Here is an 18,188-nt window from a genome sequence, read left to right as displayed (position 1 = left end):
ATAAGGAGAGGACTGTAGTGATATACAGGAGTTATTACACAGACCACGTGTCACATTACATACAATACACAGCGCAGCCACCTGGGAGGGAGGACAGATGGGTATAAGGAGAAGACTGTAGTGATATACAGGAGTTATTACACAGACCACGTGTCACATTACATACAGTACACAGTGCAGCCACCTGGGAGGGACAGATGGGTATAAGGAGAGGACTGTAGTGATATACAGGAGTTATTACACAGGCCACGTGTCACATTACATACAGTACACAGTGCAGCCACCTGGGAGGGACAGATGGGTATAAGGAGAGGACTGTAGTGATATACAGGAGTTATTACACAGGCCACATGTCACATTACATACAGTATACAGCACAGCCACCTGGGAGGGAGGACAGATGGGTATAAGGAGAGGACTGTAGTGATATACAGGAAATATTACACAGACCACATGTCACATTACATACAGTACACAGCCACCTGGGAGGGAGGACAGATGGGTATAAGGAGAGGACTGTAGTGATATACAGGAGTTATTACACAGGCCACGTGTCATATTACATACAGTACACAGCGCAGCCACCTGGGAGGGAGGACAGATGGGTATAAGGAGAGGACTGTAGTGATATACAGGAGTTATTACACAGGCCACGTGTCACATTACATACAGTACACAGCGCAGCCACCTGGGAGGGAGGACAGATGGGTATAAGGAGAGGACTGTAGTGATATACAGGAGTTATTACACAGACCACATTACATACAGTACACAGCCACCTGGGAGGGAGGACAGATGGGTGTAAGGAGAAGACTGTAGTGATTTACAGGAGTTATTACACAGGCCACGTGTCACATTACATACAGTACACAGCGCAGCCACCTGGGAGGGAGGACAGATGGGTATAAGGAGAGGACTGTAGTGATATACAGGAGTTATTACAAAGGCCACGTGTCACATTACATACAGTACACAGCGCAGCCACCTGGGAGGGAGGACGAATGGGTATAAGGAGAAGACTGTAGTGATATACAGGAGTTATTACACAGGCCACGTGTCACATTACATACAGTACACAGCCACCTGGGAGGGATGACAGATGGGTATAAGGAGAGGACTATAGTGATATACAGGAGTTATTACACAGGCCACGTGTCACATTACATACAGTACACAGCGCAACCACCTGGGAGGGAGGACAGATGGGTATAAGGAGAAGACTGTAGTGATATACAGGAGTTATTACACAGGCCACGTGTCACATTACATACAGTACACAGTGCAGCCACCTGGTAGGGAGGACAGATGGGTATAAGGAGAAGACTGTAGTGATATACAGGAGTTATTACACAGGCCACGTGTCACATTACATACAGTACACAGCCACCTGGGAGGGAGGACAGATGGGTATAAGGAGAAGACTGTAGTGATATACAGGAGTTATTACACAGACCACGTGTCACATTACATACAGTACACAGCCACCTGGGAGGGAGGACAGATGGGTATAAGGAGAGGACTGTAGTGATATACAGGAGTTATTACACAGACCACGTGTCACATTACATACAGTACACAGCGCAGCCACCTGGGAGGGAGGACAGATGGGTATAAGGAGAAGACTGTAGTTATATACAGGAGTTATTACACAGGCCACGTGTCACATTACATACAGTACACAGCACAGCCACCTGGGAGGGAGGACAGATGGGTATAAGGAGAAGACTGTAGTGATATACAGGAGCTATTACACAGGCCACGTGTCACATTACATACAGTACACAGCCACCTGGGAGGGAGGACAGATGGGTATAAGGAGAAGACTGTAGTGATATACAGGAGTTATTACACAGACCACGTGTCACATTACATACAGTACACAGCCACCTGGGAGGGAAGACAGATGGGGATAAGGAGAAGACTGTAGTGATATACAGGAGTTATTACACAGGCCACGTGTCACATTACATACAGTACACAGCGCAGCCACCTGGGAGGGAGGACAGATGGGTATAAGGAGAAGACTGTAGTGATATACACGAGTTATTACACAGGCCACGTGTCACATTACATACAGTACACAGCGCAGCCACCTGGGAGGGAGGACAGATGGGTATAAGGAGAGGACTGTAGTGATATACAGGAGTTATTACACAGACCACGTGTCACATTACATACAATACACAGCGCAGCCACCTGGGAGGGAGGACAGATGGGTATAAGGAGAAGACTGTAGTGATATACAGGAGTTATTACACAGACCACGTGTCACATTACATACAGTACACAGTGCAGCCACCTGGGAGGGACAGATGGGTATAAGGAGAGGACTGTAGTGATATACAGGAGTTATTACACAGGCCACGTGTCACATTACATACAGTACACAGTGCAGCCACCTGGGAGGGACAGATGGGTATAAGGAGAGGACTGTAGTGATATACAGGAGTTATTACACAGGCCACATGTCACATTACATACAGTATACAGCACAGCCACCTGGGAGGGAGGACAGATGGGTATAAGGAGAGGACTGTAGTGATATACAGGAAATATTACACAGACCACATGTCACATTACATACAGTACACAGCCACCTGGGAGGGAGGACAGATGGGTATAAGGAGAGGACTGTAGTGATATACAGGAGTTATTACACAGGCCACGTGTCATATTACATACAGTACACAGCGCAGCCACCTGGGAGGGAGGACAGATGGGTATAAGGAGAGGACTGTAGTGATATACAGGAGTTATTACACAGGCCACGTGTCACATTACATACAGTACACAGCGCAGCCACCTGGGAGGGAGGACAGATGGGTATAAGGAGAGGACTGTAGTGATATACAGGAGTTATTACACAGGCCACGTGTCACATTACATACAGTACACAGCGCAGCCACCTGGGAGGGAGGACAGATGGGTATAAGGAGAAGACTGTAGTGATATACAGGAGTTATTACACAGACCACGTGTCACATTACATACAGTACACAGCGCAGCCACCTGGGAGGGAGGACAGATGGGTATAAGGAGAGGACTGTAGTGATATACAGGAGTTATTACACAGGCCACGTGTCACATTACATACAGTACACAGCGCAGTCACCTGGGAGGGACAGATGGGTATAAGGAGAGGACCGTAGTAATATACAGGAGTTATTACACAGGCCACGTGTCACATTACATACAGTACACAGCAAAGCCACCTGGGAGGGAGGACAGATGGGTATAAGGAGAAGACTGTAGTGATATACAGGAGTTATTACACAGGCCACGTGTCACATTACATACAGTACACAGTGCAGCCACCTGGGAGGGAGGACAGATGGGTATAAGGAGAAGACTGTAGTGATATACAGGAGTTATTACACAGGCCACGTGTCACATTACATACAGTACACAGCCACCTGGGAGGGAGGACAGATGGGTATAAGGAGAAGACTGTAGTGATATACAGGAGTTATTACACAGACCGCGTGTCACATTACATACAGTACACAGCCACCTGGGAGGGAGGACAGATGGGTATAAGGAGAAGACTGTAGTGATATACAGGAGTTATTACACAGGCCACGTGTCACATTACATACAGTACACAGCCACCTGGGAGGGAGGACAGATGGGTATAAGGAGTTAGACTGTAGTGATATACAGGAGTTATTACACAGGCCACGTGTCACATTACATACAGTACACAGCCACCTGGGAGGGAGGACAGATGGGTATAAGGAGAAGACTGTAGTGATATACAGGAGTTATTACACAGACCACGTGTCACATTACATACAGTACACAGCCACCTGGGAGGGAGGACAGATGGGTATAAGGAGAGGATTGTAGTGATATACAGGAGTTATTACACAGGCCACGTATCATATTACATACAGTACACAGCCACCTGTGATGGAGGACAGATGGGTATAAGGAGTTAGACTGTAGTGATATACAGGAGTTATTACACAGGCCACGTGTCATATTACATACAGTACACAGCCACCTGGGAGGGAGGACAGATGGGTATAAGGAGAAGACTGTAGTGATATACAGGAGTTATTACACAGGCCACGTGTCACATTACATACAGTACACAGCCACCTGGGAGGGAGGACAGATGGGTATAAGGAGAGGACTGTAGTGATATACAGGAGTTATTACACAGGCCACGTGTCACATTACATACAGTACACAGTGCAGCCACCTGGGAGGGAGGACAGATGGGTATAAGGAGAAGACTGTAGTGATATACAGGAGTTATTACACAGGCCACGTGTCACATTACATACAGTACACAGCCACCTGGGAGGGAGGACAGATGGGTATAAGGAGTTAGACTGTAGTGATATACAGGAGTTATTACACAGGCCACGTGTCACATTACATACAGTACACAGCCACCTGGGAGGGAGGACAGATGGGTATAAGGAGAAGACTGTAGTGATATACAGGAGTTATTACACAGGCCACGTGTCACATTACATACAGTACACAGCCACCTGGGAGGGAGGACAGATGGGTATAAGGAGAGGACTGTAGTGATATACAGGAGTTATTACACAGGCCACGTGTCACATTACATACAGTACACAGTGCAGCCACCTGGGAGGGAGGACAGATGGGTATAAGGAGAAGACTGTAGTGATATACAGGAGTTATTACACAGGCCACGTGTCACATTACATACAGTACACAGCCACCTGGGAGGGAGGACAGATGGGTATAAGGAGAAGACTGTAGTGATATACAGGAGTTATTACACAGGCCACGTGTCACATTACATACAGTACACAGCGCAGCCACCTGGGAGGGAGGACAGATGGGTATAAGGAGAGGACTGTAGTGATATACAAGAGTTATTACACAGGCCGCGTGTCACATTACATACAGTACACAGCGCAGCCACCTGGGAGGGAGGACAGATGGGTATAAGGAGAAGACTGTAGTGATATACAGAAATTATTACACAAGCCACGTGTCACATTACATACAGTACGCAGCGCAGCCACCTGGGAGGGAGGATAGATGGGTATAAGGAGAAGACTGTAGTGAAATACAGGAGTTATTACACAGGCCACGTGTCACATTACATACAGTACACAGCGCAGCCACCTGGGAGGGAGGACAGATGGGTATAAGGAGAGGACTGTAGTGATATACAGGAGTTATTACACAGACCACGTGTCACATTACATACAGTACACAGCCACCTGGGAGGGAGGACAGATGGGTGTAAGGAGAAGACTGTAGTGATTTACAGGAGTTATTACACAGGCCACGTGTCACATTACATACAGTACACAGCGCAGCCACCTGGGAGGGAGGACAGATGGGTATAAGGAGAGGACTGTAGTGATATACAGGAGTTATTACAAAGGCCACGTGTCACATTACATACAGTACACAGCGCAGCCACCTGGGAGGGAGGACGAATGGGTATAAGGAGAAGACTGTAGTGATATACAGGAGTTATTACACAGGCCACGTGTCACATTACATACAGTACACAGCCACCTGTGAGGGATGACAGATGGGTATAAGGAGAGGACTATAGTGATATACAGGAGTTATTACACAGGCCACGTGTCACATTACATACAGTACACAGCGCAACCACCTGGGAGGGAGGACAGATGGGTATAAGGAGAAGACTGTAGTGATATACAGGAGTTATTACACAGGCCACGTGTCACATTACATACAGTACACAGTGTAGCCACCTGGTAGGGAGGACAGATGGGTATAAGGAGAAGACTGTAGTGATATACAGGAGTTATTACACAGGCCACGTGTCACATTACATACAGTACACAGCCACCTGGGAGGGAGGACAGATGGGTATAAGGAGAAGACTGTAGTGATATACAGGAGTTATTACACAGACCACGTGTCACATTACATACAGTACACAGCCACCTGGGAGGGAGGACAGATGGGTATAAGGAGAGGACTGTAGTGATATACAGGAGTTATTACACAGACCACGTCACATTACATACAGTACACAGCGCAGCCACCTGGGAGGGAGGACAGATGGGTATAAGGAGAAGACTGTAGTTATATACAGGAGTTATTACACAGGCCACGTGTCACATTACATACAGTACACAGCACAGCCACCTGGGAGGGAGGACAGATGGGTATAAGGAGAAGACTGTAGTGATATACAGGAGCTATTACACAGGTCACGTGTCACATTACATACAGTACACAGCCACCTGGGAGGGAGGACAGATGGGTATAAGGAGAAGACTGTAGTGATATACAGGAGTTATTACACAGACCACGTGTCACATTACATACAGTACACAGCCACCTGGGAGGGAAGACAGATGGGGATAAGGAGAAGACTGTAGTGATATACAGGAGTTATTACACAGGCCACGTGTCACATTACATACAGTACACAGCGCAGCCACCTGGGAGGGAGGACAGATGGGTATAAGGAGAAGACTGTAGTGATATACACGAGTTATTACACAGGCCACGTGTCACATTACATACAGTACACAGCGCAGCCACCTGGGAGGGAGGACAGATGGGTATAAGGAGAAGACTGTAGTGATATACAGGAGTTATTACACAGACCACGTGTCACATTACATACAGTACACAGTGCAGCCACCTGGGAGGGAGGACAGATGGGTATAAGGAGAGTACTGTAGTGATATACAGGAGTTATTACACAGGCCACGTGTCACATTACATACAGTACACAGCGCAGCCACCTGGGAGGGAGGACAGATGGGTATAAGGAGAATACTGTAGTGATATACAGGAGTTATTACACAGGCCACGTGTCACATTACATACAGTACACAGCGCAGCCACCTGGGAGGGAGGACAGATGGGTATAAGGAGAGGACTGTAGTGATATACAGGAGTTATTACACAGGCCACGTGTCACATTACATACAGTACACAGCGCAACCACCTGGGAGGGAGGACAGATGGGTATAAGGAGAAGACTGTAGTGATATACAGGAGTTATTACACAGGCCACGTGTCACATTATATACAGTACACAGCCACCTGGGAGGGAGGACAGATGGGTATAAGGAGAAGACTGTAGTGATATACAGGAGTTATTACACAGGCCACGTGTCACATTACATACAGTGCACAGCGCAGCCACCTGGGAGGGAGGACAGATGGGTATAAGGAGAGGACTGTAGTGATATACAGCAGTTATTACACAGGCCACGTGTCACACTACATACAGTACACAGCACAGCCACCTGGGAGGGAGGACAGATGGGTATAAGGAGAAGACCGTAGTAATATACAGGAGTTATTACACAGGCCACGTGTCACACTACATACAGTACACAGTGCAGCCACCTGGGAGGGAGGACAAATGGGTATAAGGAGAGGACCGTAGTAATATACAGGAGTTATTACACAGGCCACGTGTCACATTACATACAGTACACAGCGCAGCCACCTGGGAGGGAGGACAGATGGGTGTAAGGAGAGGACTGTAGTGATATACAGGAGTTATTACACAGGCCACGTGTCACATTACATACAGTATACAGCCACCTGGGAGGGAGGACAGATGGGTATAAGGAGAGGACTGTAGTGATATACAGGAGTTATTACACAGGCCACGTGTCACATTACATACAGTACACAGCGCAGCCACCTGGGAGGGAGGACAGATGGGTATAAGGAGAGGACCGTAGTGATATACAGGAGTTATTACACAGGCCACGTGTCACATTACATACAGTACACAGCCACCTGGGAGGGAGGACAGATGGGTATAAGGAGAGGACTGTAGTGATATACAGGAGTTATTACACAGGCCACGTGTCACATTACATACAGTACACAGCCACCTGGGAGGGAGGACAGATGGGTATAAGGAGAGGACCGTAGTGATATACAGGAGTTATTACACAGGTCACGTGTCACATTTTATACAGTACAAAGCGCAGCCACCTGGGAGGGAGGACAGATGGGTATAAGGAGAAGACTGTAGTGATATACAGGAGTTATTACACAGGCCACGTGTCACATTGCATACAGTACATAGCACAGCCACCTGGGAGGGAGGACAGATGGGTATAAGGAGAGGACTGTAGTTATATACAGGAGTTAGTACACAGACCACGTGTCACATTACATACAGTACACAGCCACCTGGGAGGGAGGACAGATGGGTATAAGGAGAGGACTGTAGTGATATACAGGAGTTATTACACAGGCCACGTGTCACATTACATACAGTACACAGCGCAGCCACCTGGGAGGGAGGACAGATGGGTATAAGGAGAGGACCGTAGTGATATACAGGAGTTATTACACAGGCCACGTGTCACATTACATACAGTACACAGCCACCTGGGAGGGAGGACAGATGGGTATAAGGAGAGGACTGTAGTGATATACAGGAGTTATTACACAGGCCACGTGTCACATTACATACAGTACACAGCCACCTGGGAGGGAGGACAGATGGGTATAAGGAGAGGACCGTAGTGATATACAGGAGTCATTACACAGGCCACGTGTCACATTTTATACAGTACAAAGCGCAGCCACCTGGGAGGGAGGACAGATGGGTATAAGGAGAAGACTGTAGTGATATACAGGAGTTATTACACAGGCCACGTGTCACATTGCATACAGTACATAGCACAGCCACCTGGGAGGGAGGACAGATGGGTATAAGGAGAGGACTGTAGTGATATACAGGAGTTAGTACACAGACCACGTGTCACATTACATACAGTACACAGCCACCTGGGAGGGAGGACAGATGGGTATAAGGAGAGGACTGTAGTGATATACAGGAGTTATTACACAGGCCACGTGTCACATTACATACAGTACACAGCGCAGCCACCTGGGAGGGAGGACAGATGGGTATAAGGAGAGGACCGTAGTGATATACAGGAGTTATTACACAGGCCACGTGTCACATTACATACAGTACACAGCCACCTGGGAGGGAGGACAGATGGGTATAAGGAGAGGACTGTAGTGATATACAGGAGTTATGACACAGGCCACGTGTCACATTACATACAGTACACAGCGCAGCCACCTGGGAGGGAGGACAGATGGGTATAAGGTGAAGACTGTAGTGATATACAGGAGTTATTACACAGGCCACGTGTCACATTACATACAGTACACAGCGCAGCCACCTGAGAGGGAGGACAGATGGGTATGAGGAGAGGACTGTAGTGATATACAGGAGTTATTACAAAGGCCACGTGTCACATTACATACAGTACACAGCCACCTGGGAGGGAGGACAGATGGGTATAAGGAGAGGACTGTAGTGATATACAGGAGTTTTTACACAGGCCACGTGTCACATTACATACAGTACACAGCGCAGCCACCTTGGAGGGAGGACAGATGGGTATAAGGAGAGGACCGTAGTAATATACAGGAGTTATTACACAGGCCACGTGTCACATTACATACAGTACACAGCGCAGCCACCTGGGAGGGAGGACAGATGGGTATAAGGAGAAGACTGTAGTGATATACAGGAGTTATTACACAGGCCACGTGTCACATTACATACAGTACACAGCCACCTGGGAGGGAGGACAGATGGGTATAAGGAGAGGACCGTAGTAATATACAGGAGTTATTACACAGGCCACGTGTCACATTACATACAGTACACAGCGCAGCCACCTGGGAGGGAGGACAGATGGGTATAAGGAGAAGACTGTAGTGATATACAGGAGTTATTACAAAGGCCACGTGTCACATTACATACAGTACACAGCGCAGCCACCTGGGAGGGAGGACAGATGGGTATAAGGAGAGGACTGTAGTGATATACAGGAGTTATTACACAGGCCACGTGTCACATTACATACAGTACACAGCGCAGCCACCTGGGAGGAACAGATGGGGTCACAGTGTATTGTGGATTATCAGCCAGTAGGATTTTCCTTCTTGTAGGATAAAATTCAATTAAATTAATTATATATTGCATATTTGCCTACCCTCCTGCATTCTACAGGAGACTCCCTGAAATAACAGCAATCTCCCTCTCTCCCTCATTAGTCTAGCAATCTCCCTTATGTCACCTAGCCCACATTACACTGTTACATCATAGTTACCTCCCCTCCTGCATTCTGCTGGAGACTCCCTGACATAGCAGCAATCTCCCTCTCTCCCTCATTAGTCTAGCAATCTCCCTCATGTCACCTAGCCCACATTACACTGTTACATCATAGTTACCTCCCCTCCTGCATTCTGCTGGAGACTCCCTGACATAGCAGCAAATTCCCTCTCTCCCTCATTAGTGTAGCAATCTCCCTCATGTCACCTAGCCTACATTATACTGTTACATCATAGTTACCTCCCCTCCTGCATTCTGCTGGAGACTCCCTGACATAGCAGCAATCTCCCTCTCTCCCTCATTAGTCTAGCAATCTCCCTCATGTCACCTAGCCTACATTACACTGTTACATCATAGTTACCTCCCCTCCTGCATTCTGCTGGAGACTCCCTGACATAGCAGCAATCTCCCTCTCTCCCTCATTAGTATAGCAATCTCCCTCATGTCACCTAGCCTACATTACACGGTTACATCATAGTTACCTCCCCTCCTGCATTCTGCTGGAAACTCCCTGACATAGCAGCAATCTCCCTCTCTCCCTCATTAGTCTAGCAATCTCCCTCATGTCACCTAGCCTACATTACACTGTTACATGATGTTACCTCCCCTCCTGCATTCTGAAGGAGACTCCCTGAAATAACAGCAATCTCCCTCTCTCCCTCATTAGTCTAGCAATCTCCCTCATGTCACCTAGCCCACATCACACGGTTACATCATAGTTACCTCCCCTCCTGCATTCTGCAGGAGACTCCCCCTGACATAGAATCAATCTCCCTCTCTCCCTCATTAGTCTAGCAATCTCCCTTATGTCACCTAGCCCACATTACACTGTTACATCATAGTTACCTCCCCCCTGCATTCTGCAGGAGACTCCCTGACATAGCAGCAATCTCCCTCTCTCCCTCATCAGTCTAGCAATCTCCCTCATGTCACCTAGCCCACATCACACTGTTACATCATAGTTACCTCCCCTCCTGCATTCTGCAGGAGACTCCCTGACATAGCAGCAATCTCCCTCTCTCCCTCATTAGTCTAGCAATCTCCCTCATGTCACCTAGCCCACATCACACTGTTACATCATAGTTACCTCCCCTCCTGCATTCTGCAGGAGACTAACCTGACATAGAAGCAATCTCCCTCTCTCCCTCATTAGTCTAGCAATCTCCCTCATGTCACCTAGCCCACATTACACTGTTACATCATAGTTACCTCCCCCTGCATTCTGCAGGAGACTCCCTGACATAGCAGCAATCTCCCTCTCTCCCTCATTAGTCTAGCAATCTCCCTCATGTCACCTAGCCCACATCACACTGTTACATCATAGTTACCTCCCCTCCTGCATTCTGCAGGAGACTCCCTGACATAACAGCAATCTCCCTCTCTCCCTCATTAGTCTAGCAATCTCCCTCATGTCACCTAGCCCACATCACACTGTTACATCATAGTTACCTCCCCTCCTGCATTCTGCATGAGACTCCCCTGACATAAGGAGAGGACTGTAGTGATATACAGGAGTTATTACACAGGCCACGTGTCACATTACATACAGTACACAGCGCAGCCACCTGGGAGGAACAGATGGGGTCACAGTGTATTGTGGATTATCAGCCAGTAGGATTTTCCTTCTTGTAGGATAAAATTCAATTAAATTAATTATATATTGCATATTTGCCTACCCTCCTGCATTCTACAGGAGACTCCCTGAAATAACAGCAATCTCCCTCTCTCCCTCATTAGACTAGCAATCTCCCTCATGTCACCTAGCCCACATCACACTGTTACATCATAGTTACCTCCCCTCCTGCATTCTGCAGGAGACTCCCCCTGACATAGAATCAATCTCCCTCTCTCCCTCATTAGTCTAGCAATCTCCCTCATGTCACCTAGCCCACATTACACTGTTACATCATAGTTACCTCCCCCCTGCATTCTGCAGGAGACTCCCTGACATAGCAGCAATCTCCCTCTCTCCCTCATTAGTCTAGCAATCTCCCTCATGTCACCTAGCCCACATCACACTGTTACATCATAGTTACCTCCCCTCCTGCATTCTGCAGGAGACTCCCTGACATAGCAGCAATCTCCCTCTCTGCCTCATTAGTCTAGCAATCTCCCTCATGTCACCTAGCCCACATCACACTGTTACATCATAGTTACCTCCCCTCCTGCATTCTGCAGGAGACTAACCTGACATAGAAGCAATCTCCCTCTCTCCCTCATTAGTCTAGCAATCTCCCTCATGTCACCTAGCCCACATTACACTGTTACATCATAGTTACCTCCCCCTGCATTCTGCAGGAGACTCCCTGACATAGCAGCAATCTCCCTCTCTCCCTCATTAGTCTAGCAATCTCCCTCATGTCACCTAGCCCACATCACACTGTTACATCATAGTTACCTCCCCTCCTGCATTCTGCAGGAGACTCCCTGACATAGCAGCGATCTCCCTCTCTCCCTCATTAGTCTAGCAATCATCCTCATGTCACCTAGCCCACATTACACTGTTACATCATAGTTACCTCCCCTCCTGCATTCTGCAGGAGACTCCCTGACATAGCAGCAATCTCCCTCTCTCCCTCATTAGTCTAGCAATCTCCCTCATGTCACCTAGCCCACATTACACTGTTACATCATAGTAACCTCCCCTCCTGCATTCTGCAGGAGACTCCCTGACATAGCAGCGATCTCCCTCTCTCCCTCATTAGTCTAGCAATCATCCTCATGTCACCTAGCCCACATTACACTGTTACATCATAGTTACCTCCCCCTGCATTCTGCAGGAGACTCCCTGACATAGCAGCAATCTCCCTCTCTCCCTCATTAGTCTAGCAATCTCCCTCATGTCACCTAGCCCACATCACACTGTTACATCATAGTTACCTCCCCTTCTGCATTCTGCAGGAGACTCCCTGACATAACAGCAATCTCCCTCTCTCCCTCATTAGTCTAGCAATCTCCCTCATGTCACCTAGCCCACATCACACTGTTACATCATAGTTACCTCCCCTCCTGCATTCTGCATGAGACTCCCCTGACATAGAAGCTATCTCCCTCTCTCCCTCATTAGTCTAGCAATCTCCCTCATGTCACCTAGCCCACATTACACTGTTACATCATAGTTACCTCCCCTCCTGCATTCTGCAGGAGACTCCCTGACATAGCAGCAATCTCCCTCTCTCCCTCATTAGTCTAGCAATCTCCCTCATGTCACCTAGCCCACATTACACTGTTACATCATAGTTACCTCCCCTCCTGCATGAGACTCCCTGACATAGCAGCGATCTCCCTCTCTCCCTCATTAGTCTAGCAATCATCCTCATGTCACCTAGCCCACATTACACTGTTACATCATAGTTACCTCCCCTCCTGCATTCTGCAGGAGACTCCCTGACATAGCAGCAATCTCCCTCTGTCCCTCATTAGTCTACCAATCTCCCTCATGTCACCTAGCCCACATTACACTGTTACATCATAGTTACCTCCCCTCCTGCATTCTGCAGGAGACTCCCTGACATAGCAGCAATCTCCCTCATTAGTCTAGCAATCTCCCTCATGTCACCTAGCCCACATTACACTGTTACACCATAGTTACCTCCCCCCCCCTGCATTCTGCAGGAGACTCCCTGACATAGCAGCAATCTCCCTCTCTCCCTCATTAGTCTAGCAATCTCCCTCATGTCGCCTAGCCCACATTACACTGTTACATCATAGTTACCTCCCCTCCTGCATTCTGCAGGAGACTCCCTGACATAGCAGCGATCTCCTTCTCTCCCTCATTAGTCTAGCAATCATCCTCATGTCACCTAGCCCACATTACACTGTTACATCATAGTTACCTCCCCTCCTGCATTCTGCAGGAGACTCCCTGACATAGCAGCTATCTCCCTCTGTCCCTCATTAGTCTACCAATCTCCCTCATGTCACCTAGCCCACATTACACTGTTACATCATAGTTACCTCCCCTCCTGCATTCTGCAGGAGACTCCCTGACATAGCAGCAATCTCCCTCTGTCCCTCATTAGTCTACCAATCTCCCTCATGTCACCTAGCCCACATTACACTGTTACATCATAGTTACCTCCCCTCCTGCATTCTGCAGGAGACTCCCTGACATAGCAGCAATCTCCCTCATTAGTCTAGCAATCTCCCTCATGTCACCTAGCCCACATTACACTGTTACACCATAGTTACCTCCCCCCCCTGCATTCTGCAGGAGACTCCCTGACATAGCAGCAATCTCCCTCTCTCCCTCATTAGTCTAGCAATCTCCCTCATGTCGCCTAGCCCACATTACACTGTTACATCATAGTTACCTCCCCTCCTGCATTCTGCAGGAGACTCCCTGACATAGCAGCAATCTCCCCTTCTCCCTCATTAGTCTAGCAATCTCCCTCATGTCACCTAGCCCACATTACACTGTTACATCATAGTTACCTCCCCTCCTGCATTCTGCAGGAGACTCCCTGACATAGCAGCAATCTCCTCATTATGTAGCTGTTACATTTTTGGGGAAAAAAAGGAATGAGAGACAGATACATTGAATCATCAGCACCATTTCCCAGTGATGGGGATAAAACACAATGGTCCCTGTGGCTACATGCATTTCTTGTGGCCATTTATATGGAACAACATCTAACACACAATAGATGAACAATCCCTGACACGGATCAGTGACATTTCTTTACCAAGTATATTATCTCTTACTAACTGCTGTGGGATCATCTACATTTGAATATAAGTCATTTTACAAGATCCCTCTCAGATGTAGCAGTACACACCCACGCTTCTAGGGGCCACGGTCACAATCTCTTTTCACAATCGCTTCATATATGGAACTAGACACGCCCTCTATATGGAGCATGACACGCCCCCTCAATGGGGCGCCGTGCAAAATTCTACTACTAACTATAATCTCCCTGAAACTAGTTTTCAAAAGTAGGAAAGTATGATATATTGTATTGGGTGCAGACACCTAGCCTTTCTCTTTATATGTATACAGTATTACAGTGGAAGCTGACAGTGGGATACGGTCATTGGGTCTACAGCAAGTTGGTCGACAAGCATTGTGTTGACACCATTAGGTCGACATGGGGATAGGTCGAGAAGGTTCTAGGTTGACATGGGTTAATGTCGATATGGGTCTAGTTCGAAATGGGCTTAGGTCGACAGGTCATTAGGTCGACACAAGCAGTAGGTCGACAGAGTCTAGGTCGACAGTCAAAAGGTCAACATTGGATTTTTCACTGTCCTTTGAGCCAACATGCGGTATTTCATGCCCAACCATACACTAGGGCGTGGTGGGAGAATAAAATAGTGTGCCGAGCATAGCGTGGCACTGTCCCCGGAGCATGATGAGCAAAGCGAGTGATGCGTGTGGATGTGGTGCACTGGAAACTGTGTCCGTGTCGACTGTGCTGACATTCAGGTAAAAAACAGTAAAAAAACTGCATGTCAACCTTTTGACTGTTGACCTTGACACTGTCGACCTAATGCTTCTGTCGACCTATTGACCTTTCGACCTGAACCTTTGGCAACCTAGACTCATGTCAACCTTGTCTCATGTCGACCTTTTCCCATGTCGTCCAAATGGTGTCGATGTTATGCTTGTCAACCAACTTGCTGTAGACCTGGGGCAGCCAACTCCAGTCCTCAAGAGCTACCAACAGTGCATGTTTTCCAGGTCTCCTGACAGAATCACAAGGGAAGTAATTAGCTCCAGCTTTAAAATGTGTCAGTGAGTAATGAGTGCACCTGTGCAGCAGCTAGGTTGTCTGGAAAATGTGAACTTTTGGAAGCTCCAGAGGACTGGAGTTGGCTACCACTGCTGTAGACCAAACGATCCCAACCCCTGACAGTCTCCTAGGTAACATCATCTCCTGTACATTGTCTATCTGTATAGTTACCTGTCTCAGGAAGGTCAGTGGTTTCTGTCCCATTGATTGGTTGTCCCCCAGGTGACAGGGGGATATTTTCCGATAAGGTTTGTGTATCCCCTGTGGGAGAAGGAAGGATGTTAGTGGAAGCGATATACAAATGTCCTGTAGACTGGTATAAGGTGTTTCTCTATGTCAGGTGCCCAACGGCGTTATCTTCAGGAGCTATTCAATTCTGCGCAATGGTAATGTCCCCGGGGAGGAGGTCACAGAGATATCCAATTGTCATGATCGCTCCCTGCACTTAGGGACCAATTCCTACCGATTCGTCCAGGGCCAAATTCAGCCCCTTCAGCCCTGACTCCGGGAGTGAATGGCTCAGGGAGGGGAAGGAAGGGGGCGGGCAAGGGTGGCAGCAGGGGAACGCCCAACATTATCTCCATCTCTGCGGCAATTCATTAACAAAATACAAATGTGTGGTGCCAACAGCAGGCATGGGGGCCCCTGAAACTAGGGGTAGCGTACTTCTTCAGGAGCTATTCAATTCTGCTCAATGTTAATGCATTTTGCCTACCTGCCCCTCTCCATGCGGGAGGAAATGCTCTGTTCCTGGGCTTCCCATGTAATGTAGGATTGCCAGCACCTGTGGTGACACCTTTCTTATCAGTTACCTAGCTCCCCACAGGTGCTGGCAATCATACATTATCCATACCTCCCAGCATGCCCCTCTCCAGGAGGACACAATGCTCTGTTCCTGGGCTTCCCTGGTAATGTATGATTGCCAGCACCTGTGGTGACACCTTTCTTATCAGTTACCTAGCTCCCCACAGGTGCTGGCAATCCTACATTATCCATACCTCCCAGCATGCCCCTCTCCAGGAGGACACAATGCTCTGCTCCTGGGCTTCCCTGGTAATGTATGATTGCCATCACCTGTGGTGACATCTTTCTTATCAGTTACCTAGCTCCCCACAGGTGCTGGCAATCATACATTATCCATATCTCCCAGCATGCCCCTCTCCAGGAGGACACAATGATCAGTTCCTGGGCTTCCCTGGTAATGTATGATTGCCATCACCTGTGGTGACACCTTTCTTATCAGTTACCTAGCTCCCCACAGGTGCTGGCAATCATACATTATCCATACCTCCCAGCATGCCCCTCTCCAGGAGGACACAATGCTCTGTTCCTGGGCTTCCCTGGTAATGTAGGATTGCCAGCACCTGTGGTGACACCTTTCTTATCAGTTACCTAGCTCCCCACAGGTGCTGGCAATCATACATTATCCATACCTCCCAGCATGCCCCTCTCCAGGAGGACACAATGCTCTGTTCCTGGGTTTCCCTGTTAATGTATGATTGCCAGCACCTGTGGTGACACCTTTCTTATCAGTTACCTAGCTCCCCACAGGTGCTGGCAATCATACATTATCCATACCTCCCAGCATGCCCCTCTCCAGGAGGACACAATGCTCTGCTCCTGGGCTTCCTTGGTAATGTATGATTGCCAGCACCTGTGTGACACCTAATCAGTTACCTAGCTCCCCACAGGTGCTGGTAATCATACATTATCCATATCTCCCAGCATGCCCCTCTCCAGGAGGACACAATGCTCTGCTCCTGGGCTTCCCTGGTAATGTATGATTGCCAGCACCTGTGGTGACACCTTTCTTATCAGTTACCTAGCTCCCCACAGGTGCTGACAATCATACATTATCCATACCTCCCAGCATGCCCCTCTCCAGGAGGACACAATGCTCTGTTCCTGGGCTTCCCTGGTAATGTATGATTGCCAGCACCTGTGGTGACACCTTTCTTATCAGTTACCTAGCTCCCCACAGGTGCTGGCAATCCTACATTATCCATACCTTTCAGCATGCCCCTCTCCAGGAGGACACAATGCTCTGTTCCTGGGCTTCCCTGGTAATGTATGATTGCCAGCACCTGTGGTGACACCTTTCTTATCAGTTACCTAGCTCCTCACAGGTGCTGACAATCATACATTATCCATACCTCCCAGCATGCCCCTCTCCAGGAGGACACAATGCTCTGTTCCTGGGCTTCCCTGGTAATGTATGATTGCCAGCACCTGTGGTGACACCTTTCTTATCAGTTACCTAGCTCCCCACAGGTGCTGACAATCATACATTATCCATACCTCCCAGCATGCCCCTCTCCAGGAGTACACAATGCTCTGTTCCTGGGCTTCCCTGGTAATGT

General features: G+C 48.1%; 1 protein-coding gene across 2 annotated transcripts in view; it reads right to left on the bottom strand.

The window, feature by feature from the left end:
* Positions 1 to 18,188, bottom strand: part of LOC146005651 (alanine aminotransferase 2-like) — a 149,221-nt gene that overhangs the window by 94,195 nt on the left and 36,838 nt on the right. For both annotated transcript variants that reach the window (XM_083145042.1, XM_083145043.1), the window contains one exon: positions 16,000 to 16,089. In XM_083145042.1, the coding sequence (XP_083001168.1) occupies positions 16,000 to 16,089 (90 nt within the window). The remainder of the gene's footprint in view (positions 1 to 15,999; positions 16,090 to 18,188) is intronic.

The sequence above is a fragment of the Crinia signifera genome, chromosome 5 (genome assembly GCF_055691185.1).
Source record: "Crinia signifera chromosome 5, ASM5569118v1, whole genome shotgun sequence".
Taxonomy (NCBI): Eukaryota; Metazoa; Chordata; class Amphibia; order Anura; family Myobatrachidae; genus Crinia; species Crinia signifera.
This window is presented reverse-complemented; position numbering and strand designations above follow the sequence as displayed.